This window comes from Melozone crissalis, unplaced genomic scaffold (assembly GCF_028551555.1).
Source record: "Melozone crissalis strain CALT ecotype California unplaced genomic scaffold, PUWL_Pcris_2 ptg000061l_1, whole genome shotgun sequence".
Lineage (NCBI taxonomy): Eukaryota > Metazoa > Chordata > Aves > Passeriformes > Passerellidae > Melozone > Melozone crissalis.
The window spans coordinates 380,290-406,334 of NW_026535839.1; the positions used below are offsets into that span (position 1 = coordinate 380,290).

The window sequence follows — 26,045 nt, forward strand, 5'->3', positions numbered from 1 at the left end:
TTTCTGTAAAGTTGATTCTCCCTAAGTAAAGATTTTGGACAGACTGAGAAAGCTTCAGGTTAAATGCCTTAAATTTTCTTTTGTTTTAAGCACTTTCAAAGTCAAAGGAAAATAAGGCTGAAAACATTTCAGGTGTATTTAGAAGTCTTTTTTTTTTGGCAGTTAACACATTGCAGGTACAAGTCTCATCACTTCACAAGGAAAAAAACTAAAAAAATGTAAAGTACCGGAACTGCGGGAGGCTAAAGTCACCACACAGAGATACCAATGCTTTCCTCACTAGGGAATCCCATAATATTTGCGTGTCAGTGATTGACAGCTGTCAGACTGAACTGATTGACAGGCCGCACAGCACATAACTGTAAAGTCTATCCACTTGTTATAAAACAGAATACATAAAATGGTTACAAAAGGCTTTTGGAGAAAAAAAAAACATTATTTAAAGCAAACAAATACAATCTCTTCTTTTAACTTTTCAACTTTAGAACAATCATGCAACAACAAAACCAGTATTCATTCTTTAAAGTCTTCAACTGCACTATTAAGATGCAAAAATGCTTTAAAATTCCATATTCACAATCAAACTGCAGTATGTAAATTCTAGTCTTGAACTACATCAGTTCCCCTCTGAAAGCACAATCATTTATGGAAAACAGTAGCAATAAGGCAATGTTTGAGAAAATCAAGTACAGAATCAAATTATATCAGATCACCCAGATTTTAAAAATACGCTTCTCAAAGAATGAAATTGTCTCCAAATCTGACCTGCCCCCCAGCCTTTCTCTCTCCTGCAAGCATTCCAGGCAGGGAAACCTGCAATAACTTCATACTTCATAATGAAAATAGCAGACTTGCACATGTCCAAAATGATTGGCTTCAGAGGTGACCTTCTCCACTCTCACACACACAGGGACGTGGCAGTAAGTGGCCCCAGGTTTTGGTGGCCCCAGGTTTTGGTGGCCCCAGGTTTTGGTGGCCCTGTCTGAAGTCCCATCCCCACGGGGGAGAGCTGCTCCCCACCACTGGCAGGGCAGGCACGTGACACTGGGAGTTCATTAATCTCTAAAAGCTGACCTTTAAATCTAATAAGTAGCAGTTTACACATAAGATCTACTTATTCAAAGCTTAATAAGTCCCTCCCTAAGTGCCTGCTTTGAGATGGAAAGGAACTGTTTGAAATTTGAAGAGACTGTCCTCAGGGAACTGCAAGTCCTGCCCGCCCCTAGTGAGGGAACAGAGAGGTAATGACCAGCTTTGGGGCTCCAGCCAAACAGGGTAAGACTCCTTTGCCATTTCATGCATCAAGAACTTAATAAAAAAAAAAAAATTAAGCATTACTTCAGTTAAGAAGATAATGTTACTGCTTGGTGAATTAAAGAAACTAATGCTTAAGCAAACTCAGCTTCACAGGTAAACACAATTCAGTTCTAAATATTCTAAAAGTTAGTAAACCGCAAACTTGAAATTGTTCAGGAAGACCAGGGGGACACTCCCGAAGGGTTTGGCTGTAACAGCCCTAGGAAAGTGCAGGCCTGTGTCTTGGGGAAGGCTCAGGGAAGCCAAGCACTGGCTCTGTCCCATCTCACTCACACCACTCACACTGCTGGAACTCAAGAGTCCCCTTACCTTCTCTCCCCTGGTCTTCGAGTCTTCCTTCTCCTTCTTTCTTGCCGCTGTGATAAACTCATTAAACAAGGCCTCTCGATCTTTCATCTTTTCAATTGCCTTGAACCTCGAGTCTTTAGCATGCTTGGCTGCAAATTCACTAAAAGTAGTTCTGCAACAAAATGGCAAGTGAACTCATTTGGCAGAGCTGTCTGGGCTGTGAGGCAGGTTCAGCAGGGAGGTATTTCCTCTGCTGCAATACATGCCAGAGCACAACTGACAAAAACCCAAAAGGCAAATCTTATGGTCTCACTATAGAGCTGCTGGACCAATGAACTCTATAAAAAGAGTCAGCACTCACACAAGAGGTGTTTGTCAGAGACTTACAAGGGTGGGTCGGTTTGTTCAGATACAGCCACCTGCAGAAGGGGCAGGTGTAGAGAGAGACTACAGAGCAACCAAGGAGAAGAAATGAAAAAAAATCTCAGTTGTCTACAAAACTCTTCTTTTCTTTTCTGTGAGTTAGCAGTTCAGCCACCAGTCTGTCCAGGTATTTCACAGCTGTGAAACTGAAAATCTCAGGTGCATTCACTTGCAGCCAAACCATGCTAAGAGGTCACCAAGAAAGCCAGCCTTTGGCAGGAGTCCCCAGAGAACGCTGGCTGTACCAGCTCTTCCCCCTGCAGTGCACATTGCAGAGCCTGAGCTAAAACCAACAGGGCTGAAACCCCTTCAAACACTCTGGGCAGAGGCAGCAACGCTGAGCTTTCAACCCCTCATCCCACAGCGTTTCCCTGACCGTTCTCTCACCTCCAGGGCCAGATTCCAACCTGTGCAGTAGGTACATTACTGCCACTTACCTCGGAAAAAAATCACTACTGTGCTTTTTCCAAGCTCTGATGCAAATCTGGCCCCAAGAATACGTGAGACACTTATAATCATACGAATGTTTTCATCACAGCATGGAAATAATTAGACTTGGAAAATCCAGCCTACTGTTGCTGTAGGGTAAATTGAAACAAGAAGAGAATTTGGTAGCTTATTCAAAAGGATTAGAAAGTGAATGTACAGCTAGATTGAAGAACAAGAGCTGCTCAAGTGAAGTGGAACACAAACTCTTGAGCATGTTGGACTGAGATAGATGATAAAAAACCAGTCTGGCACTCACAGAAGTACAGCAATATCTTTAGACAAACACTGAAACCAGAAGACAAAGGATAAGATTAAACAAGACAGTATTTCAGCTGGAATTCTCTTTCCCACCCCAGCCCGTAATCAGGTAAAGAATGAGTCCCAACATGACATACTGAAGATATGCTGAAAGCTGAGGATATTAAAGCTAACATAACTGTTTCTTAAGGCATTTCCATGCCTCCAGCCTTCCAGCCTACTACTGAGTTCTTAGTCAGATTTGAAGCAATTCAAAAGTTACCACAGCACCGTCACCAAATTTCCAAAGTGAGTCACTGAAAAAAACTGAGCTGAAGTGAAACAAATGAGCTGTTATTTCACTGGGAAAGAATTAATGCCAGATGAGCCAAGAGATGCTGAAAGAGGACAGTTTGGAGCTTATCTGGTGACATAAGCATGAATCTCATGACCTCTATGTGTGGGAGCTGTGAAACAAATAATGCCAGCAGTGAAATCTTGAATGTACATTCACCGTCACCCCCTCGCTCTTACTGCTGCCAGTGGTCTGAATGTGAGGGGGGTGTAATCAGTGCTCTATTAAAGCAACCAGAACATTTTATCATAGCATCATTCACATAGTTTGTAACAAGAAAAGCATCCCTTCATCCCCCTCCAAACCCAAGAAATCTCCCTAGTACTTCTCAAAGACTTATTAAGAAGAAACTAGGTTATTAAAGAAACTTGTGGTGGATCCGAGGAGGTTCTCACAATCCAGGGAGCATGCTGGGTATTTCTTCAACTTGAAATATGTCAATTACAAGTTCTATTTTTTAATGGATTAGGTGACAGGCAAACAAAGGAAGATTTCAACATTATCTCATGATTTTTCTCCTCTTTGCCCATTTTGAAAAGATTAATCAACCCAATACCACCCAACACACTGCACCCTAGCAGAGCTTACGCACATGAACCACAAAGAAACTCCTACCTTGGGTTAATCTTTGCTTCTTCCATCATTTTCTTGAAATCCTCCTTGGCCTGCATTATTTTATTTTTCTTCTCCTTGCGCTCTTCCTCTGCTCGGGTTTTCACATACTGATCAAACACCTACAGAAACACCAGTCACCCACAGCAAACACACAAGTGACACACAGAAGCTCTAGGGATAAGGGAGGAAAAGTCCCACTTCTTTCCTTCGCTCCTTTCCTTTCCTCTCACCACAAAATCAACACAGAGGAGGCAGAAATCTTAGAGACACTTTGCATTTCCATATGGAATTGATCCAAGCTGCTGCACATGCAGGGTGCTGTACCTAACACACCATCTGAGACTTGGGAAGAAGTTCCTTACACATTCCAGTTAACATTTTCCTGGGTCCCATGTTTCAGACACTTCCCAAGTTCTTGAAGCTTTCCATTTCCCTACATTCACTTGAAGAAAAGCTGCTGAAGTGAGAACTTGCTGAACAATAAAAATGCACTTTAGATTTACCCCCAAACGCTTTTTTAAAAGAAAATAGCTAGATTACTTATTATGCCAATACTTTGACAAGATACTGATGACTCTCACTATTTCATTCAGGTTTCAGCAGTGACCTGTAGACATACAACTTCCACTGTGTCAAAATACGAGACCTTCCAACCACAGGAAATAAAGCAACTATCAACACTTTCCCTTGCTGGTTTCTTCCATTTCCAGGCAAACCCGAATCGTGATAAAAATCCCTTGCAGCACTTATTAGTCTGAAAGGTTTGCAGAAACAAAGACTGAGGATTCAGATAAACCTGTAGTAGCTGTGTCTGGATGGGAAGTGAATTTAACTTTTTTACCTGTTTCCTTTCTTTTGGGTTGAGCAGCAAGTAACGAGGATCAAAAACAATCTTGTGCAGCTCTTTCTCCCATGTTGAAAAGGCAGAGACCTTTAATTAAATGAAGATGAATATACAAACTATACAGAAGTTGTAGAGTTTTCCTTGAAAACACTAAGATGTGATGAAAAGAGGGAACCAAACTCATCCTGCAGTTCTCATCACTAATGGATGACAGAGGCTGTCATATAAAGTTTCAACATCAATTTCCTCTGCAAACTTCTAAAGAATAATACACACTACTGCTGAGTGACATTAAAAATAAAAAGTATATTGAAAGAAAGCCTTGAGAAGCTGTGTTCCATAGACAGCTGGAACCACTTCCATTTTTCAGTTACTATCCAAATTTATACTCAACTAGTTTAATTTATCAAAACTGATTGGCATCAAGTACATTTCTTTAGTTAACTAAAAGCAAAGAGTCTCCCATTTAAGGAGAAGTCTGTACAGACTAGAGTGAGAGCTGCTGCTTTTCTCAGTAGAACATTTCCGAAAACATTAAGGACGTGTCCACTCTGTGTGTCCTATTCATCTTCAATGGCAATTTCCACTTATGTAATTACTTAATTTGGGGGAAAAACAGGAGGAGGGGGGAGGAAATTATCTGTCTTGACCCTGTCATTTCAGTTACAAAATCTTTGCTGTAATTGTAAGTTTCTTTGAAATCTGGAGTTCTGTACCAAGACCATTCATTGATCAGAGGAAGGATGAGATTGTTTCCACAGACAAAGTGCCACAGATTTGGAATTCACCAAGAACTCAGGAGGCTCTGCATGAGCCTCCCTCTCTCCCTCTCACACACACACACATACACCCAGTTCTGATCTGAGCCTCCCTCTCTCCCTCTCACACACACCCAGTTCTGAGCTGAGCCTCCCTCTCACACACACACACAGAGCTCTGATCTGAGCCTCCCCCTCCCTCCCACACACACAGGCTGCTGACCCCTCTTTCCAGCAGCATGTCCTTGAACTGCTTCATCCGAGCCTCCAGCGGGACGATGGCTCTCTCTCGAGCAGCTTTAATCTCAGCCTCCATAGCAGCCTCCTTCTCAGAATCAATGTCTTTGATATCATCTTTCCTGAAAAAAAACAAAGTGTAAGTTGAGAAGTAAAATGTCAGCCCTAACGGTCAGAACCTGAACCACATCAGGCCAGGGCAGATATCACTGATCATACCAGAAGAACAGGCTTACAATCCATAAAAGCCATTCTCAGAGGTGGACATGAATAGTTTCACACCCAGCGCTCAGGAGCCAAGGTATTCCAAGTAACTTCAGTGCCATTTCCATTTCAACTTCCAAAACACATGCTATTTACTCTCTGCACAGGTTTCAGCTATCTCAGGAAAATATCAAATACCTGATCTGCTGAGCAACAGAAAGCTGATGACCCTTTTCACCAACCCTCTCCATTCCAATTATACTCTGCTGGACACAACATACATGGCTCAAGTAACAAACTTCAGTTGTTTTACCACACAGATCACGTGGTATTGAAAAAGCAAAAACTTACTTGCGCTTTTTTATTTTAATAGGCTCATCTTCATTTGCTTCCTCTGCAGCTTCATGCTCTTCTCTAACTGTAACAGATTTCAGTAAGACTTTAGGCTTTATATTGATGAAAATGTTTATACTTATGAGTGAAACCTCATGCACAAACCAAGGACAACATGTGCAGCAATTGTGTTCTGACAAAGGGAGAAGACACGTGGTTCCTCAGTCACTGTCAGAGTCACAGTATGGGAATCTGGAGACAGGACCAGTGGACTTTAGCCAACTTGAAATTCAAAATGACAAACACTGAGCTCTTATTTTTAGGGGAAAACAACTCAGGCTTAACAGTCTAATGAAGCACACTTGGATCTACCTGATTGCCTGCACTTTGCTCTCCTCCAACTACAAAGCCAACATGCCATCCCAGGACCATTTCCCAGAACTCAGGCCAGAGAGAAATCTCATCTCAGCAGCCTTTTGAATGCTCTCTCTCTCAGCAGCTATTTCCAAACTCTTTTCGAACTGATGATCTCAAAGTTAACTCATCTTCTGTGAGAGCCCGTTCGTACATTATGATTAATCTTTTCTGGTCTCTTTCTTATAAAACAAACACAATCCCTTTTTTTAGTCAATAAAAACTGTGGGGATTTTTCAACTTGTTGGCATTTAGCAAAACAATTAAGCTTGTTAGTATCTACTTTCTCCAACAGGTTATCTTTTCTCAAAAAGACTCCATAATCTGCATTTCACATTTATACACCTTTTCAGTAGATCTTTACATTTCTGTCACTTATTTAAACGTGACAAGCTTTGGAAAGCAAAGTATTAAGTTGTATTTATGCTTCCGAAGAAGGCAGTAAGACTGCTCTTACTAAGTTTTTTTCCTTCGTCCATTCCCTTTTTGTGAGGAGGTTCTTGAATGATTTTGTCCACATCAGCTCTCCCGATGAGGTCGTCGGGTCGGTCCCACATGGAGAGCCGCGTGGTGGGGTTGTAGAAGAACACCCGTTCATCACCAGTCCACACCACGCACCTGGGGATGGAAGGAAGGCTTGGGTTACCCTCACCCAGGGGCCCTGCTGTGTGCTCACAGCCTGCAGCACCTGGTCACGCACACAGAGCCAGCTCCCACTGACTGCACAGCTGCCAGACACTGCTGCTGCCCAGCTCTGACCCTGAACGGCCGCTTTTCTCTGCTGCAGATTTGACAATGCAGCGATTGGATTTGAAACTGAGATATTGAAAATGCAGCACACTAAGAGCACGCTCTCCACACGCTGCCACTTGCTCTAACTCCCCAGCACCAGCCATGCCAGTCCCACAGCAGCAGCTACCTACCATGGGGTGCCTGGAATGGGGGTGGTGGCCACTGGCTTGGCCTTCTGAGCTGCCTTCTCTTCCTCCGTCATTTCTTCCTCTTTTGGCTCCTCAAGGAAAAAACAGGTTTGAGGATCAGGCAATGACAACTGGCTAAGTATTTATTACACAGTAACCAACTTGTTTTACTGAAACCATGCTGACAAGCAGCTCAAAATGACACTTCATCAATGCCTAGAACAGAAGCACTGGAATTGCAACAGCAGCTGCTATTCCAAAAATCTAAACTCCAAAACCTCTAAGCATTTAATTAACTTTTGACTTTGACAAAACCTTACTTAAATACCTTCCTAGATCTGTATGAATCCTGGAAATCTGGGAGCGCCTGGATACAGGTGTAAGGGTGCATTTTCGGACAAAGGAATTTTCATTTGTTCGTAAAATTAGTTTGTTTGATAATGAGACACACAGTAGGAAACAGTGAAAACCTGAAATAACCTCTGTAGCAGAAATCAGCAAACTGGTAACTACCTCAGAAATAAAGAGGGCGGCTTGGCAGCACAACCCAGTAACTGAATTCTGTGGTTGTGTCTATTAAACTACATTGAAGTTCACAGAAATCAGGATAAAAGCTTTAATTTTTATTTAAACACCCTTTACTATCCTCAAAAACTATGCCGTTTAGCACAGCTATATGCCTCCAAAAGGAAAAGTTACTTTTGTTTACTGGAAACACTACAGCCCTTTCTAGGACACGTGCTCCTAACAGCCTAAACTTAGCAGTTACAGCACAGGGTGAACATGTGAGCTTTGTGTCAAACTGCTAAAAATAATGAAGCAAAAGAAATAGAGAAAAAAACTATGAAATATTAAGTATTTCAAACATTCAGGACAAGTTCCATTTTCTGAGTACCACAAAATCAGTCAGAGGTTAGCTTATTACACCACATCTGTGTAATAAGCTAACCTCTCTCCCATGCTCTAACTTCTTAATTGACATATTATATATGTTTCTTTTGAATGTTAATTTTTCCTTATGTAAAGACATTAACAGAAGAAAGAAAAATCTGAATCCAAAAATGGAGGCTTTCAAATCCCCTCAGGAATTTAAGAACTCGAATCACTAACCATGGCTCCTGACAACCTGCCTGGGCTAAGATGCAGCCACAGCTGTGGGATGTGAGACTTCAGACTGGCTTTTGGGTTCAAGGCCTTTTACCTCCTTTATCAGTTCTTTTATAGGTTCTTCTTTAGACTCTTCTTCTTCTGTCTCCATTGGTAAAGGCTCCTCTGAGGGTTCTTTAATTGGCTCCTTGACCTTCTCCTCCATTTTTTCTAAATAAAGGTAAGAGTCTTCTTGAGCATTATTAAGAAACAACTACAGAACCATAATTATCAGTATAATTTTCCAAATACAATATGAACCCAAACCTTCTTTTCAATATATTCTCACCACTTTCTGTCTCTTTTGGGCTTTACAGTGTCTGCTTATGAAGTTGTAGTTACCTCCTGTGCCAAGATACTACTTGGTACTGGAAAATGAAATATCATGATGCAGCTATTACACTAAAAGGCTGGCTAGAGGGTACTAACAGAAATGCTAAACCAATAATAATTCCCAACCAACAGTGAACACTGAAGACCAATTTCACATTTTAAATGTTGCGGACAAAAACATAAAAATCAATGCAGAAACACCTGGGAATTTCTAAGTACACAATTTTTTAATTTACAAAAACTATAGAACATATAATCTTCTCTCAGCAAAATTAGTATTTGCTGTGTCAGATACTGTCATCTCAGTAAAAAGACCTACTATTTAACCTGATTCATTAGGAAGATGGGCATTAATGAACCAGCAGTGTAAGTGTCCTGCATTTGTCTAAACAAAGACTTCTTGTAACTAAAAATTCAGGAGACAATAAAAGGCACAACTGTTTGGATTTGCTTTCTTAAAACACTTCATGAACTGAGTAAGAGCCACGGGACATTTTCCCCTTCCTCCTTATTTATTATACAAGAGCAATTGTATCCACCCATGGATCTAACGTGCATTTACATGAACACGATGTAGAGATGTGACCACAGGGAGGTGACATTATTTTACTTCATACTCCAAATCTATTTATACTTTATCTTTATATACTTTATATTTTTTTTTTAAAGATCTGAAATTCAGCACAATGATCTTCATTTTGTCCTAGTCTACAGCCCTTGGTATGACTGACTTTTCCCCTCAATTCCCCTCACTTTCTGTCTGCAACTGGAACCTTCTCCAACGTGTGCAGGGGAGGTACTCACTTTCTGCTGGCACAGGAACACGCATTGGCCCTAGGCACAAGATTTGGGAGCAGCTCTAGAACCAAACACTCTTACAGTACAGTGGGAAACAACTTTCAGACTGAAGACCACCTCATATGGATCCTTATAATCAGAACTCCAAAGTATTCTCAAGGGAGATCAGGGATTAGAAATACACCCGCTCACACTGTCCAACACAACCAGCGGCGGTCTGAGCCACGCTCCCAGTACAAAGCTGCAGTAAAAAAGCCCAAAGTACCTTTGTCCTTCAGCTCCTGGGGCTTTTCCCACGTGGACTCCAGAGTCCTGTTGTTGTAGTAGTAGGTCTTCCCGTCGGCCGTCTTGTACTCCGTCCACTCGGAGACGGCGGCCCCGGCCAGGGAGGCGGGCGAGGCGGCGATGGCCACCTGCGGGTGGATCATGGGCACGATGGGCGGCGCCATGCCCGGCAGCACTCCTGGCAGGGAACAAGCAACAGGCACAGGGCACAGTGAGTGCCGAGGCAGGGCCCGAGCACCAACACCTAGCACGGCACTGACTTCACTCACAAATGTCCAACCCATAGGAAGAAACACAAGGATTGTTTTCAAAGTGAAATTGGAAAGCAAGGCATTGTTACCAAATTTCTTTCCTGTGTTCTGCAATCAGTAATGCCCACTCCCAGGCAAATTGGATTTTAATTAATTTGTTTAATTCTGCGAAGCACAAAGCTTGTTAGCTTTTAGGCATTTATTCTATTTTAAAATAAGGTTCTCTATTTATTAGAAGAGTCTTTATCAGAATGCCTGCAGCAAATAATTTGGGTTAAGTGTACTCCACAGCTTAATTATGCTGCTGGTGTACAAGATACTCCTATTGCTCTTAAAAAAGGCAAGATTGGATTGAATTTGAGCCATAGAACATAGAACAGAACTCTGATAAATCTTAAATACTGGCATTAATTCATAGCCTTGGATAAAACCTGATGAGAATGAAACAGCATCAGATTGTTGGGTTTGTTTAATACTGCAAACTGATTGAAAAAAACCAACATTTTATTGAAATCCTAAAGCAAAATGGCAAGTAAATATCCAAAGATAAGAAAGCCAGAATGCTGCAGTGTCCCATTATCTCTCCACTCATCCCAACAAACTGAGGATAATGAATAGATTTGGAATGACAAGTTCTAGAACAACCAATTGGATAGGATTGGAACTTCATAAATTTGAGCCTTTAACACTGAGGAAGTCTCACTTTAAATAACGGAAATCACACATTACACACTGCCATAACGTGTTTTCAGCGAGTGAGTATTCATAAATCCACAATTGAAATATGAAAGTTCACACTCAGACACACAGACACACACACAACATGCGAGCACAGCCAGCCACTGCACATGTGGAGCAGGAAAACAAAAACCCACACAAGAAACTAGGAACTAAGTATGGGCATGAGAGTCACAGTCATTACAGAACTCAATGGTTACAGAAAACTGTACAGAGTTTGGGTACAGAATAAGCTGACACTAACAGTTATTTGGGGAAGTTATCTCCTGACCAAATACGATATTTCATTTATACTGGTTTTGAAAATAAAGTATATGTAATCATTGAAGTGGGGAAGCAAATAAAGAAATAAAAGAAACAACCACATTCACTACCATGCCAACTTACAGACAAAACGAACTAGGATGGGTTTGGAAATTACCGGTCTTGGTGGTAGCGACTGTCTTTACATACGGGCAGCTGACTATTTGCATCATTGCTACACCTGCAAAACGGATAGGAAGCATGTTGGAAAGCTGCCATGGGACGTCAGCTACCACGGGCTGCTACGGACTGCCTGCCACAATTTGGAATGCCACTTGCAGCTGGCAGAGAAGAAGCCTTCCAGCAAGAAAATGGGAACTACTTTTGCTTCAATGCTTTATGCCAGATCAAATATAAAACTAATTTTAACCTGCAGCAACAGTCTCTGCCTATGTTAAACCAGCTGCTCGGCAAGTTATTGGGACGTCATTAAAAAGAAAAAACGTATTTCAATGAAGACTCAGGGGTTTAAGTTCATCCAAGGGGGAATGCGGCTCCCCTTGTAGGGCAGCACCACAAGAAAACATCCCACTATGGGGCTGCTGGCACAGGCAGCCTCTGCTGGGACAGACAAAACAAAACGGGCTGTGAGGTTCCCAGCCTGCTGCTGCAGCTAGAGAGCAGAGTAAGGGCAGAAGGACAGGTCTGAACTAGTCAGAGCAGCAAAGCAGGGCAGGGTGGACAGCCAAGTGCAACCCAGAGGGAAAGCTGAGGGTGGGAGGGTCACTGCAGCAAGGCTGCAGGTGAAAGAGAGGGACTAAAAGAAATCAAAGCAATGAAGCTGCAGACAGAGGTACACAGAGCTGCACTAGGTCAGGGACATTTCCTTTATTTGTCATTATCAAGAATGGCATGAGCTGAAAATGCTTTAAAAGCCAAAACTCGCCCTGAAAGAGGTGGCACCATGCGCTAGTCAGCTCTCCAGCTGAGTAAGAAATGACACAAAAAGGCACAAAAAGGCGAGCAGCTCATCCTCTTTGATCAGATCAAAATCAGTGGGAAATCAGACAAGGCTGAGGAGAATGCATTTCCAAAACCTCCATTCTGGGTGTAGAAGGCAACTGTAGAAGTGCTCTCTGGCTGGTCCAGTCTGGATGCTCAGAAACTGAAACACTTCCCTTCAAAAGTTCAAATTCATCATGTGAGGTGGGAAATGCTCCAGTGGAAAGTGAAATTAAACCCCTGTTTAAACCAAAGTAGTTTCTGGATTTGGTCATTAGAGATCTAGTATGCAGAGCATACATAAATACTGCCAATTATTTGAAAATAAACTTGTGAGAAGACAGAATTGTAATGTTTTTTAAAAATAATTTCAATGAGAGAATTGCAACTAGTTTTCTTTTTAAAAGTATTGAACTGAGACATGAAAACATTGACTCAAACAGCACTGATTGAAGTGTTTGCCTAAACTGCAAGGGTGGTCATGTTATATACTTGACAATGGACCTGAAAATTCGTTTTGTTAAGGAAGTTACAGCATGTCTCCAACACGAGTCAGTACAAATAACACTATCTGGGGATTGCTGAAGTTAGGGATGCTGCAGCACAGATTAGACTGAGCAAACACCCAAGCTGTTTCTGCTGCCAAGGTCATTCCCAAACATAAAACTGACTTAAAACATAGGAATTGAGAGAAAGCAGACTTACTTTTTAAGATCTGAGATATCACTAACAAACTCTTCCATTTCTCCTTCTTACTACAGTTTAACGCAGGGATTAACTCTGAAATCACCTGACATTGGTATTGTTCAGCTCTGTCCCTGTGACTTCAAATCCTCTGGCTGGTATCATACCTGGTGTTGAAAGCCTCAAACATCTGCAGCCTGACCTTCATATGACCTTCTGACTTCACCTGATACTGTTTTGAAGTAATTTGTCTTCTCTTCTGTTTCTTGTTATTGTAAAATATTTTACAGTTTTCCTTTTCTTTAACAGCGCTTAGAAACCATCCCAACCAACTCAAGCCAAAATTAGCTGAAAGAAGCTGACAGATTTCATTCTGTAACTAAGCAAACTGATAAATCAGATCCATTACTGGAAGCAGCACTTTGCTGCCAGGAGTCCTTCCTACATGCTATGGGTTCCACCTGCAGCCCAGCTCACAGGAAAAACTGGTCAGAGCAAAGACCTCTTACCAGGGAAGTGCTGAAAAAAATAACTTTCAAAAATGAGTTTCAGGAGATTGATGTTCCTACTCTGTCTTTGCTCCTGTACTGCACTACTCTCAAAACTTTTTTGAGTGAGTGCTCACAATAAAGGCCATTGTGGGCACACACTCAGGATCTCCATTTCCACTGGCACATTTCTACACTGTCCTGACCATCCCATTTTACCCCACAGGTCACACCAGCATAGATCATATCCCTCACAGTGTGTAAGGGCCCTTTATTCCATGCTGGTCCCTTGCTGGCAAGGTTAGAAATGGCAGTTGAGAGCACTCAGCTGATCATCTTTGAGGCTGAACTGCTTTTATTATTCCTGCAAACCTCATCAATAAAGAGACTTCTTTCTCCTACCCTTTATTCATTTGTTGTTCAGCCTGGAATATCACATTCAGAATAGTATTTGTTTCCTGGTTTAATCCAAAGAGTACTACACTGCAATTTCTTTTTCAGCCCAATACAGATTAAAGTAGCTTTGCCCAGTTATTTTAGAAGACTATTCTAAAAACAGAGGCAGCTAAAAGCTGGTGCTCTCTTCTAGTCAGCACTTTAACTACTTTCAGGCTTTTGTTCTCTCATCAAAGGAGTGAAGGGCTACTTTTCTGAAGGGTTACTTTCCATCCATGCAATTCAGTGGGGAGGTGAAGGCCTCCCTCCACATCCACTGGCTGGCTGCATTAGGACAGCAGCAAAGCCACCTCACTCAGCTTGTACAGAGGCAGAAATATGAAGATGCTGCTCAGAGCTGCTTCTTTTGTCTTTTTAAATCTGAAACTAACTTCGATCTAACACAACTGCAGTCTCCTACCTCCCTCTGCAACGCACAATCAGGAGTTCCTGGTGTATGCTTAGTGCCACTGTGCACTGAAACGCATCAATTTTTTATCAGAACAGGAACTCAGCGGTATTCATGAAATGAAAGGTGGTGTGTAAGTGCTAAGTGTCATTAGTGATCTCCTGGGAGGCCTCTGCAACAACTACAGGCTGAGTGTCCAACATTTCGTCAGCCTAAAATTCCTTCCTTAGGTATTTAAGTACTTCATAAAAATTTAAGAAACTATGATATATCCAGAAGAAGTGTGCTGCCATGCAAGATTCCTTCTCTATGTTCTTTGAACCTAAAGCCTGTGAATAACAGCACACTGGCACCCTAAATGCCTCATTATGGTCCTCAGGTCACACCTCAACACTCAGCATCCTACCAATGGCTGCAGCCTAAGAAAACTAGGAACACCTGATATCACTGGGGTCATGATTTCCATGGCAATTCTTCCTGCTCATCCATGTCCTAGTGAATATTTATGCACAAGACTTCAGGTCTAAATCAAGTCAGTAGAAAAAAATTAAAGCAATATTGCAATTAGTAAAATATAGTGCTCAAAAAGATACGTTCTTTGTTAATTAAAAAGTCTGTCTGCTAACCCTGAATTCTTTCAGAGATACTCTGAGGAGAGGATCCAGGCAAGTTCTGTACACAGTGGACACATGAGTGCAAACAACTGACAACATGGACATGTAGCAGACAAGACAATTACAGTTTGCCAATTTACCTGGAAGTGGAATAGGCATGCCAGGAAGGGGGACACGAAATGGAGGTACCATTACTGGTGGAAAAGCAGGAATTGCTGCAGTTGGTTGAGGTACTGCATGAGGAACTGCAGGAGGCAATGTCTGTGGGACTGGCTGGGGTACAGTCTGCACAGGTGTAGCAGAAGGAGCAGAGGTTGAAACACTGACTGATGGTGTGGCAACTGAAACACCCGAACTCGGGGTCTGGTCTTGTGTGGTAGGTGCTGATAAAAGAACACAAAGAACACCTTGTATCTTAGACACTGCAATATACTGCTGCACACATACTGGCGCTCTGTTTCCCGGCACACAGCAGCTATGCTCAGATACAACCGGCAGGAAGACACTCCTGCACAAAAAATACTTTGCCTTCTCTGGAACATTAAATATTCACAAAGAAAGTCAATTTCCAATTACAATTTGTCCCGTTCTTTACACTTAACATGTCTCTACAGCAGAAGCAGGGCTGTATTAGAGGACAAACACGGGCAGAAATGAGGTTCTATTCTGTTCACAGAAACAGAACATTGCAGTAAGTTTCCAATGGCAACAGGCTGTCCTTGTGTTACACGAACACAGGTTCTGCTTTTAACAGCAGCAGCATGTGCATGACAGCAGTCTGCCTTAAACTATGCTGGGCTGCACCCCAGAGCAAGAAAATAGCAATAAAAATGTGTAAATAAGTAAGGAAAAGGAAAATACTTTTCTTCAAGAGCTGCAAGAACTTTCTTAGTCTTCAGTGCCTCCCAGCTGGAAGACACACAACTGGCATTGTGTGTTCTATAATCCTTGCAGCATGACTGGTTTCAATTTCAAATTGTTTTAATTGGGAGCAAACAGTCTCAGAGCACAGGCCAACAGGAACTTGAGACAAGTCTGCTTAAACTTGTAAACTCACTCTGCAAGACTTGGTGCAGAGGTGAAGGGAAAAAGAAAAAAAAATAAAGAAACCACACCAATTTACAGCCATATTCCAATGGGCACACCGTGCATTTTCTATTACTACCAGAAACATTCCAAACAATATACCAGCATTAGCATATTTAAATAATGATTTTTGATCTTTTGATAAGCGTTTCAGAAAGGGTGAAAGTTCTCAGCAGTGCCTAGCATTTAGGGAAACAGAGCAGACAGTCAGTATGTGATTTGTAAGACCTGGTTCAAATCAGTACAAGGCAAGAATGAAGCTCAGCCAGAAGTCCCAGGGTTTTTTTTACAGGTCAAGTCTAAGAGTTATAAAATTATTTTAAATTATAAAATTTCATCACCTAGGCACAGACACCAACAGTAACAGTTCTTGGAAGCAAAGACAAAGTTTAGCAGATAGAACAGGTAGAAGTGGAACAGATTGTCAGCATTCAACATCAGGAAATTCAGCTTCAGAGAAGATGCATCAAGTGCTGCCCCCAAAGCACGGCTAGCTCTCCCCAGCCTGCCACTGGGTCAGGAGCTGACACTGACCTCCCACCTGGCTTGTCACTCAGCACAACAATTAGAGCAGACCATAGTTCAACACAGTCAATTACATCATTCTGAGTTACCCTTCAAATTAAAAGAAGCCCTAAAATGCCTTGAGCAATACAAGTTCTCTGCTGCTCTAGTGACGTGTCCTTCCTCCAGCCTTAATGAAAGCAGAATTGAAGGGTTACCTAAATCTGACTCCCTTTCACACACAGATTCTGAAGTTCGGGTTAAATGGTGAGTTCAGCTGACTTGTCTCGCCTGTTACAGGAAAAAGACGAATTCCAGAGGATGCAACTCTACCCCACAGCAGGAGCTGGAACAGTTCCCCTCCTGCACACTCTCTGGCCTGGCTCAGTGCACACCTCTGAGCCAGTGCAGCTACAACACCCAAGGTCCAGCGCCAGATTCCTGCTCAGCACCAATGCCGTCTGTCTGTAGCCCTGCATGCAAGACAGGACACTCTGAGCTGCTCCTTGCCCTGCTCACCTGGCTCTGGGCACGGGGACTGACCTCGCTCACAGCAAACAGACCCTCAGTACTCAACACCCACCTCTATGCCACACCGAGGCACCTGGGCAGCACACACGTGCCAAAGGGCAGTGCAAACCATGCTGGTGTGTGCACAGCCATGCATTTATGTGCATGCTGCATCATTCAGTCCCCTTTCCTTACTTGGAAAACCCCTACAAGCAAAGGCTCAGTCCATGGAAGCAGCAATAATCTCCAGACTATCATTCAAAGGTCACAAATGAACAAAAATGCCTCCAAGGACTTTCTTTTTCCTCTTTGTGGAACTCTACAAAATAGGAACTGAGAATGCTTAGGCAGAGGAGTAATGCTAATAAAACTAATACAACAAAGAAACTCTATTCTGTAATCAACCAATGCTCACAGAGCAGCAGCTCTGAAACCCAGCCTACAGGAACAGATGCCATGGAGAAAACGAGGAAATTGCTGCAACTAAACTCCTACCTCAGATCAACATTTCTTGTGAAACGCTTTAAAAAACAATTTAGCTCTATCTGTAGTCAAAAGGAAACAGATGTGTAATAGCTCTGAGATGATGTGATAACAGCAGAAGAAAAATATACAAAGACCTGAAGAATTCTCTGAGACTGGGGAGAAAGAAGTTTGCATGCAAGGTTCTTCTGGACTAAACACTGTACTTTAAATTCACATTCCATGCTGAAACAACTTTGTCCTGAATACCCATGCTTTGCTGCAGCAGTTCCCCATGCAGCGACCCCAGCACCAGCTCCCAGCACGGCGAGGCCGAGGCACGCCCAGGTACTCACTGGAGTTGGTCTGGGACACCGAGGTGGCCGTGGTGGTGGTGGAGGTGGTGGAGGACTGCGTGCTGGAGGAGGTGGATGGCGACGCTGCAGATGCAGGGCTGCTGGTGGTGGGGGTGGAGGCCCCCACGGCCTGGGCCTGGGCCGCCAGCATGGGCGTCAGCTCTGACTGCTGGATCACCTTGACGCCGTCCGGTTTGCTCCACGCCGACTCGCGCGTGCGGGCGTTGTAGAAATAGACCTGGGGAGAGCATCCGCCCTGTGAGCCACAGCCCTGCAGGACAGCCACGGGGCACCCCGACCCTGCCCCAGCCCGCTGCAGGACAGCCACCGGGGCACCCGACCCTGCCCCGGGCTAGAAATAGACCTGGGAGAGCATCAGCCCTGTGAGCCACAGCCCTGCAGGACAGCCCCCAGGGCACCCTGACCCTGCCCCAGCCCTGTGAGCCACAGCCCTGCAGGACAGCCACCGGGGCACCCGACCCTGCCCCAGCCCTGTGAGCCACAGCCCGCTGCAGGACAGCCACCGGGGCACCCGACCCTGCCCCAGCCCTGTGAGCCACAGCCCTGCAGGACAGCCCCCAGGGCACCCCGACCCTGCCCCAGCCCTGTGAGCCACAGCCCTGCAGGACGGCCCCCAGGGCACCCGACCCTGCCCCAGCCCTGTGAGCCACAGCCCTGCAGGACAGCCACCAGGGCACCCCGACCCTGCCCCGGGCCCCCGGCACGGCACCCAGCTCACCTTCCCGTCTGGAGTTTTGTTCTCCACCCAGATCTCCTCGGCTGGGGGCATTGCTGGTGTTCCCGGCGCAGACACCGGCGGCATTCCTGGAGGGAACATCATACCAGGAGGTGGTGGCATGCTACCCATGGGAGGAGGCATAAATGGTGGTCTCTAAAGGCATATAATAACAATAATGATGATAATGATAACAAAAATATAATATCAAGCAATTTTCCTTTCTTAGAGAAATAGCACACGCTACAACAACAGTAAGGACAGCTGTGCCAGGCTTGGAAGCTTCCCTAACAATCCAGTGCTCCCAGATCAGGGAATGTGCTTCCAGCCAGCCCCCCACCCGTGGCAGAACAGCTGAAGCCATCACTTCTGAGATACAAACATCCAGGCACCTAAAAAAGCTGGAATGAACAGAAACGTGCTCAAAGTCTCAGAGTCCTCTCCTGGAACGGAAAAAATACTTCAAGGGAAGCAAGAGAAAGAATGGAAGAGCTGTTCCCAAATAGCTGCTGCTCAGACATCACCATCTGTGAACCAAATATCCCAGAAACTCAACGACCCTCCCAGGAAAGATATGTTAAAAAAACCTAAATTACAAGTAAGCATCCGGTTTGCCAGTACAGCTGAGCAGTGGGCTTAATTAAAATTCATTACACTCCTAAATTTCCCACTAACTAAAATTCTAGCTAGTGTCAATTAAAACAAAAATATGGTGAAATTACATGTTCATTATTGCATGATAAGAAATCCTGACCTGTCCTGCACACAGTTACCTGAAAGCCTGAACACTTGTTTGTAATTCAAAGTACATTCAGGTCTTTCATTTTACTTATTTACTTGTACTGTTAGAAATTCCCTATATGCAACAAGTACAGTGAACGCTTTCCTGTAAAACAGATGACAGAGCTCACAGAGTTCTCTGGCTTACTCTGCAAACACCTACAGCTGCCCTAATTGCACCCCTCACTCCAGCTCTGAGCGCCACCCCGAGCCTGGCACTGGGACACCCGGGGCTCCTGTGCCATAGGGAGGGGGTGGCCCGGTGACCAGCTGCACCCACAGCTGCAGCTGCACCCCTGGCAGCTGCCAGTGCTGCCACGGCCTTGGCCTCTCTTGGGAGCTGCCCTGAGATCGGCGTTTTAAACTGCTCTTTAAATCCACTTACCAAACTAGTAACAATTGTTTGCATTAAATACTACTAGAAAAGGAAGCCAAGAGTGCGTGGATGGCATTCTACACAAACAAAAAAAGCCCTCAATTCAAGCGCAACCTGCATTCTCTCCCTTGTTCCTCCCCAACAGCTCCTGCACCTGCTTCACCATGAGCTTCCTCTTTCTTGCTGTTACAGCTGTATGAAGAATCTCATCTTCCACCTGCTACATCTCCTTTCCCCACCCCAGGAGTAAAAGCACGTGGGCATTTGGTGCCAGGTGTGCAGCCAGGGTCCCAGCACAGCCTGAGCCCTGAGCACAGCTCCTCCCATTGTGACCAGGGGCTGTCACCATCCCGTCTGGCTGGGCACGGGGCAGGGAGTGCAGCCAGCCCTGGGCAGAGCCCAGTGCCAGCCCAGCTCACACACCCAGCCACGGCCGGTGCTGCTGAGGAGCTGCAGAGCTCACGGCCTGTGTGACAGCTGGGAGCAGCAGCATGCCCTGGGTGGAAATCAGGCACAGGAGACACCCACAGCCAGGCCTGGGATCCAAAGTAAGGCTGCTGGGTTCTCCAAACTGCAATTAAAGTAGTGGATTTAATCCATAACAGCACGTGGGACCACTCAGCTCCTCAGCCTGCCCACGGCCCACACAGCACTTACACTGCCCTAATGGGAGGGCATCCCCACAAAGCAATTAAATATCAGCACAAGGCAATTAAAACAATCAATTTCTCATTCACAAAGGTGCCGTCCCTTGCAAACTGTTCAGGCCTCAGAAAATCAGACACGAGACCTTAAAGCATCCATCAGTTGAGCAGCAGAGGAGCTGAGCAGAAGCTGTATTTGCACACCACAGGTATGCAGCGGTGTGTAACACCACACCTGAGCCCTGTGTTCTCATCTTGCCTTGCTGTTTCCTTCACCCATTTCCATTCTCATACTATTTCCACACAATCACAGCATCAATTACATTGGAAAAGAGTTCCCAGCCCATTGAGTGTAACCTGTGCCCAATGCCCACCTTGTCACCCAGCCCAGAGCACTGAGGGCCACGTCCCATTGTTCCCTGGACACCTCCAGGGATGGGGACTCCAGCATCACCCTGAGCCCCTTTCTGTCCAGGCTGAGCCCCCCCTGGACCCCTCAGCTGCTCTCATCAGACTTGTGCTCCAGACTCTCCACCAGCTTTACTGCCCTTCTCTGGACACACTCCATGTGCTTCCTGAAACTGAGGGGCCCAGAGCTGGACACTTCCACGTGTGAAAACAAACAAAAAATCCCTAAATCCACTTAACCGGCCCAGGAGAATTCCTTACCTGCAGGTGCGGAGGCCCCATGGGCGGGGGGATCCCGCCCGGCGGCGGCATCGGGGGCATGCTGGGGTCGAAGGGGGGCCGGCCGAAGGGGGGCCGGGGCGGCGGAGGAGGGCCCCGCATCATGCCGAAGGGCGGGGGCGGCCGCAGGAGGGGCGGGGGGCCCCGCAGCACCGCGCTGGGCGGCGGCGCGGGGCCGCGGAACCGCAGCGCCTGCTGCTGAGCCATCCTGGGGAGAGAGGCACGGGAACACGGTCACTGCCGCGGCCGGGGCACAATCCGCTGGGACGGCCCGGGACACCCGGGCGGCACCAGCAGCAGAGCACGGCGTGCCGCGGTTAGTGGGTAAAGCCAAGCGTGACACTAGCTCGAAATGCGCTTCTGCTACACCGCTCAGGGTTATCGGTCCTCACTGCGCATTTCCCCCGTGTTAATGGACACCCAGAGCGGGATGGGGCACGCAGCCACTGGCAAGCGGATCCTTCCTTATCGGCCGCAGCGCCCCGAGCGCGGCCGGGGCTCCGGCTCCTGCTGCCGGCCCGTCCCGAGCCGCGGCAGCCGGCGGGGCCCGGCGGGCCGGCTCTGTCAGGGGCTGCGGGGCTCCCTGCAGGCGGGGCCTGGCCCTCGCGCGGGCTCTCGGAGCCCTCGGCCCTAAGAGGCGGGCAGGGTGGCTTCGGAGCGGCTCCCCCGGGGCCCGGGGCGGCTTCAGCCGCCCCTGAGCGCACTGCGGTACCACGGGCGCACGAGGAACACACCCGAGAGAATCCAAGGTTATCAGACGGAGGGCCGCGCCAGACACGGTGCGTCCGCGCTTTGCGGGCCCCGCCGGCCCCCGCCCGGGAGCGGCCCCGACCCGGCGAGCGGGAACAGGGCCCGTCCCGCCGCACGCGGGGCCGGGAATGGAGGAGGCGGGAGAGCCCCCGCCGGCCCGCCCCGCCGCACCCGGCCCCGCGCGGCAGAGCAGATCGGCCCCGGCCCGGCCTGGCCCAGCCGTACCGGAGGTCGGTGCCGAAGCGCTCGCCCGCCGCTGCCGCCGCCTCCCCGTCGCCGCCGCCGCCGCCCCGCTCCGCCATGGCCGCCACCGTCGCGCGCACCCGTCCCGCCCCGCGCGGGCCCCGCCGCGTCCCATTGGCCGTCCCGCCCGCCCGTCAGCGCGCGCGGGGCCGAGCCCGCCCCGCCATTGGCCGCCGCGCCCGCCGGCTTTGAATGGGGGGAGCCGGGCGCGCCGCGATTGGCCCGCGCCCCTCGCGCCTGGGGTCACGTGAGGCGTGACCTGGGGAGGCAACCGGAAGTGACTCTTACGCCGTAAGGCAAGGGGAGGAGCAGCATCCAATCAGCGGTGGGAACCGCGTGCGCCAATCACCGCCCGCAGCCGGCGGTGCGCGCCCCCCCCACAGCCAAATAGGGAATGTCCCGCCCCGTGACGTCACGGGGGCACGGAGCCAATGAACGATCCTGGAGGGGGACCCGGCGGCCGCTAGGGGGCGCCGTGCGCACGGGGCCTCCGGGGGGGCTCCGAGGGATGCGGAGGGTCCGGGGGATGTGGGGGATCCGCGGAGTCTGGGGGTCCAGGAGAGCTCCGAGGGATGCGGAGGGTCCGGGGGATCCGGGGGGCTCGGGGGATCCGGGAGGTCCGAGGGGTCCAGGGGAATCCGGGGGTCCGCGGGGTCTCGGGGGTCCGGGCGATGCCGGGGGCTCCGAGGGACGTGGCGAGTCCGTCCGGGAGCCCGGCACGTGGGACCGGGACGCGAACGGGGCGGCGGGGGAGGCACCGCCCGCCTGCACCCGCCCTGTCCCGGGTGCCCGTGACCCGCGCCCTGGCACGGGACAGCAGAGCGGCTCCTCCCGGGGACGCTGGGCAGGGACACCGGGATAGCCCAGAGTTACGGGTGAGCCGTGCGGGGAGCGCTGCCGGCACCGGGAGCGTGCGGCACGGAGGGGACATCGCGCACTGCCGGCACCGGGAGCGTGCGGCACCGGGAGCGCTCGGCACGGAGGGGACATCAGCGGGGCAGCTGCAGCGCTCGGTGCGAAGGAGCCCCCGGATGGCCGAGCCCGGGCCGCGTTCCCGGACACAGTCCGGTGGTGACCGTCCGCCAGGCCCTTCCGTCCACAGCCCGTTCTGCGATCCCGCATTTCCCGTTCCTCTCCTGCTCTCAATAAAAGGATCTGTCTTTGCTTAGACCGTGACAATAAGGAATTGCTGCGGGGCCTTTTGGCCGTGCTGAGGCACAGAGACTTTTGCACGCTCTGAGTTCGCTGCGGGGCCTTTATTCGTGTGCTTTGCCTGAGGCTGCTGCCCCGCTGAGGATGTGGGGCGGGTCAGGGGGTGCTGGGGCTCCGCGGGAGCCCGGCGTCCTGCTCGGGGTGCGGGTGGCACAGCCGGGGCTCAGGGCCCGGGGGATGCGGGGCTCGGTGCCCGCTCGGGGCAGGGGATGCAAGGCTCGGTGCCCGCTCCCTGTGCCCAGGCAGGGGATGCAGGGCTCGGTGCCCCCTCGCTGTGCCGGGGCAGGGGATGCAAGGCTCGGTGCCCGCTCCCTGTGCCCAGGCAGGGGATGCAGGGCTCGGTGCCCCCTCGCTGTGCCGGGGCAGGGGATGCAAGGCTCGGTGCCCCCTCGCTGTGCCGGGGCAGGGGATGCAGGGCTCGGTGCCCGCTCGCTGTGCCGGGGCAGGGGATGCAGGGCTCGGTGCCCGCTCGGGGCAGGGGATGCAGGGCTCGGTGCCCCCTCGCTGTGCCGGGGCAGGGGATGCAGGGCTCGGTGCCCGCTCGCTCTGCCGGGGCAGGGGATGCAGGGCTCGGTGCCCGCTCGGGGCAGGGGATGCAGGGCTCGGTGCCCGCTCCCTGTGCCCAGGCAGGGGATGCAGCCGGGTGTCCCTCCCGCCCCGTCCCCACCGCATCCCCCCCACCGGCCCTTTCTGATGGCAGGCTTTAAAACCCGTTTTGCCCACGAGTGCTCAAATCCCCCGCACACAGTGGGGCCGCCTGTCTTCCACGCGTCTTTCATCTTCTTTTATCTCCCCGCTCGCGGTTGTCTCCATCTTTTATTGATGTCAAGCTAGCAGGAGCAGCTGCAGGGCCCTCTCGCAGGTTCGGGGGGGCTGGAGCTGCTGCCGTACGCCAGCCCCTCGCCTCTGTGTTCTCACAGCATTCCAGTCAGGAACCGTCGGGCTGCAGCTCCTTCAGGAGCAGGTTGTTAACGGTGAGCTGCAAAACACGAGTCACTTTGACGAATCTGCTGGCAGCTCCCCGTGCTGCAGGACGCGGCTCCTGGCAGCAGAACCATTTACTCCGATTGATACGCACTCCCCTGGGTTTCACTGAAACCAAGAATTCCAGTGGCTCAGCTCGCTGTTTGCCTGGACACCCTCCCCGGCTCCCGTGGGCTCTGGGGAGCCAGGGGACTGACCAGAGGCTCTGTTAATCCCTCAGGAAGCCACGGCAGTGCTCCCGGAGCTGGGGGGACATCGCTGGCCGTGCCCCTTGGGCAATGGGGCTGTGGCAAGCACTGGAGCTGGGGAAATCTCTCTGGGGGAATCCCAAACCCAAGCAGAGCCAGTGGATCTGCTGATGGAATCCTGCTAATGGCTGTGGGTACGCTGGGTGTCCGGGTCTTTCAGAGGAGTCTGCAGCCCTGGTTCCCCTGTCTGTGCTGTGCTGCCCTCCCCAGAGCCGTTGTTCCCTGGCTGGAAAGCTGCTGGCTGTGCTGTGCCAGATTCCAGCGCAGAGCTGCTGTGCTGCTGCTGCTGCTGCCCCAGAAATTGTTCCCAGGGAGGTTTTAAACCGGGAACTTTCTCAAGTATTTGGATTTCTGTAGTTTTTTTGTGGCACGGTCTGACTTCTCTGCCAGGCACATGGGAAGGAGTCCTGAAAGCCCCCAGGATGGGTGTTCCCCCTCAAACCTACCCATGTTCTTGTGTTCCCTTGGTCCCAGGTGAGTGCTGTTCTTCATGCCCGTTGCAGCTCTGTGCCATGGGCTGGTTCCTGCTCCGAGGCTCCCTCTGGCTCAGTGTGGCAGCCCCCGAGCCGCTGTGGCTCCCACTGCTGGCACCGGCCCCCGCCGTGGGGCTGCAGCAGCTGTGGGGCTGCGTCGTCTCGGAGACGCCAACATCCTGCCATTCTTTTTTAATTTTTTCAGGTTGAAGTGTGATGACAAATTAAAAATTTTGCCCTGGGCTGTCTGCAGGGCCTCTGTGCTGCTGCGGTGCCGGCATCTGCCGGGGAGAGCCCAGATCCCCCCGTGCTGGGCGGCAGGGGGAGGCTCCTGCTGGCACCGGGGTGCTCCCGCTCCCCCGGCCCCCTCACCGCTCACTGCTGGGCTGGGGGTGAGGCCATTGGGGGTCCCCCCGTCCCCTCCAGCCGTGGGGACCTGGGGGCCATGGCTGCTGTGCCCCTGCTCGGCCTTGGGGCTGGGCTGGCCCGTTCTGAGGGCATGTGAGGCATCATCTGGGCATTGTGGGCAGCAAGTGGGTCAGAGCATTACTGAAATTTAACAGGGCACCTCCCTGTCCGTGGGCAGAGCACGGCTCGGTGCGCTGCACCCAGGCTCTGGGCACGGAGCTCCCGGGTCTGGTCCCAGGCTTGCCCTGAATTTACCCGAAAACATCTCATTTTTCTCTACATATGGAGCCTGCAGATTCCCTTCTACACGGAGAAATGGGGTGCAGGCTCGGCCATGCTCAGAGCAGCAGACGGGCAGGGGGTCTGGGAGGTGCCAGCCAGAGCAGGGCTCAGCCCGAACGAGCTCGCTGGAGGCGATGGCTGCAAAGAGCCCAGCAGGGCAGAGCCAGCCCGGCTGCGGCAGCACAGCGCCTCTCGCCGCTCCTTGGGGACAGCGGGGACAGCGGGGACGGTGCCGCTGGCCCTGCGAGCCCTCTGGCAGCATGGGAGCCCCGTGACTGCACCAGCCCGGGCCGAGCGGGAGCAGAGCCGGGCCGGGAGAGCGCTCCGCCACACCCCGAAACTCTGGGAGCATCCGGGGAAAGCTCTCCTGTCTGAAAGCAGCCGCAGAGCTGACGCTAATAGAAAAAGACCACTAAAAAGCTGTGCGATATTCTGCTCTGCTCC

At 49.3% G+C, this 26,045-nt stretch overlaps 1 protein-coding gene across 3 annotated transcripts in view; it reads right to left on the reverse strand.

Moving 5' to 3' along the window:
- The window catches only part of TCERG1 (transcription elongation regulator 1), a 28,146-nt gene extending 6,938 nt beyond the window's left edge, over positions 1–21,208 (reverse strand). The window contains exons 1-14 of one of the 3 annotated variants that reach the window (XM_054287675.1): positions 20,984–21,208; positions 18,518–18,670; positions 17,779–18,016; positions 15,001–15,243; positions 11,407–11,469; positions 9,977–10,174; positions 8,636–8,751; positions 7,438–7,523; positions 6,972–7,132; positions 6,119–6,185; positions 5,550–5,685; positions 4,566–4,655; positions 3,725–3,843; positions 1,627–1,777 (exon numbers count right to left, since the gene is read on the reverse strand). In XM_054287675.1, coding sequence (XP_054143650.1) covers positions 1,627–1,777; positions 3,725–3,843; positions 4,566–4,655; positions 5,550–5,685; positions 6,119–6,185; positions 6,972–7,132; positions 7,438–7,523; positions 8,636–8,751; positions 9,977–10,174; positions 11,407–11,469; positions 15,001–15,243; positions 17,779–18,016; positions 18,518–18,670; positions 20,984–21,208 — 2,046 coding nt within the window. Of the gene's footprint in view, positions 1–1,626; positions 1,778–3,724; positions 3,844–4,565; positions 4,656–5,549; positions 5,686–6,118; positions 6,186–6,971; positions 7,133–7,437; positions 7,527–8,635; positions 8,752–9,976; positions 10,175–11,406; positions 11,470–15,000; positions 15,244–17,778; positions 18,017–18,517; positions 18,671–20,983 lie in introns of all 3 variants that reach the window. The other 2 variants (XM_054287674.1, XM_054287677.1) reach the window with 2 other exon arrangements.
- Between the last annotated feature and the right edge of the window lie 4,837 nt (positions 21,209–26,045).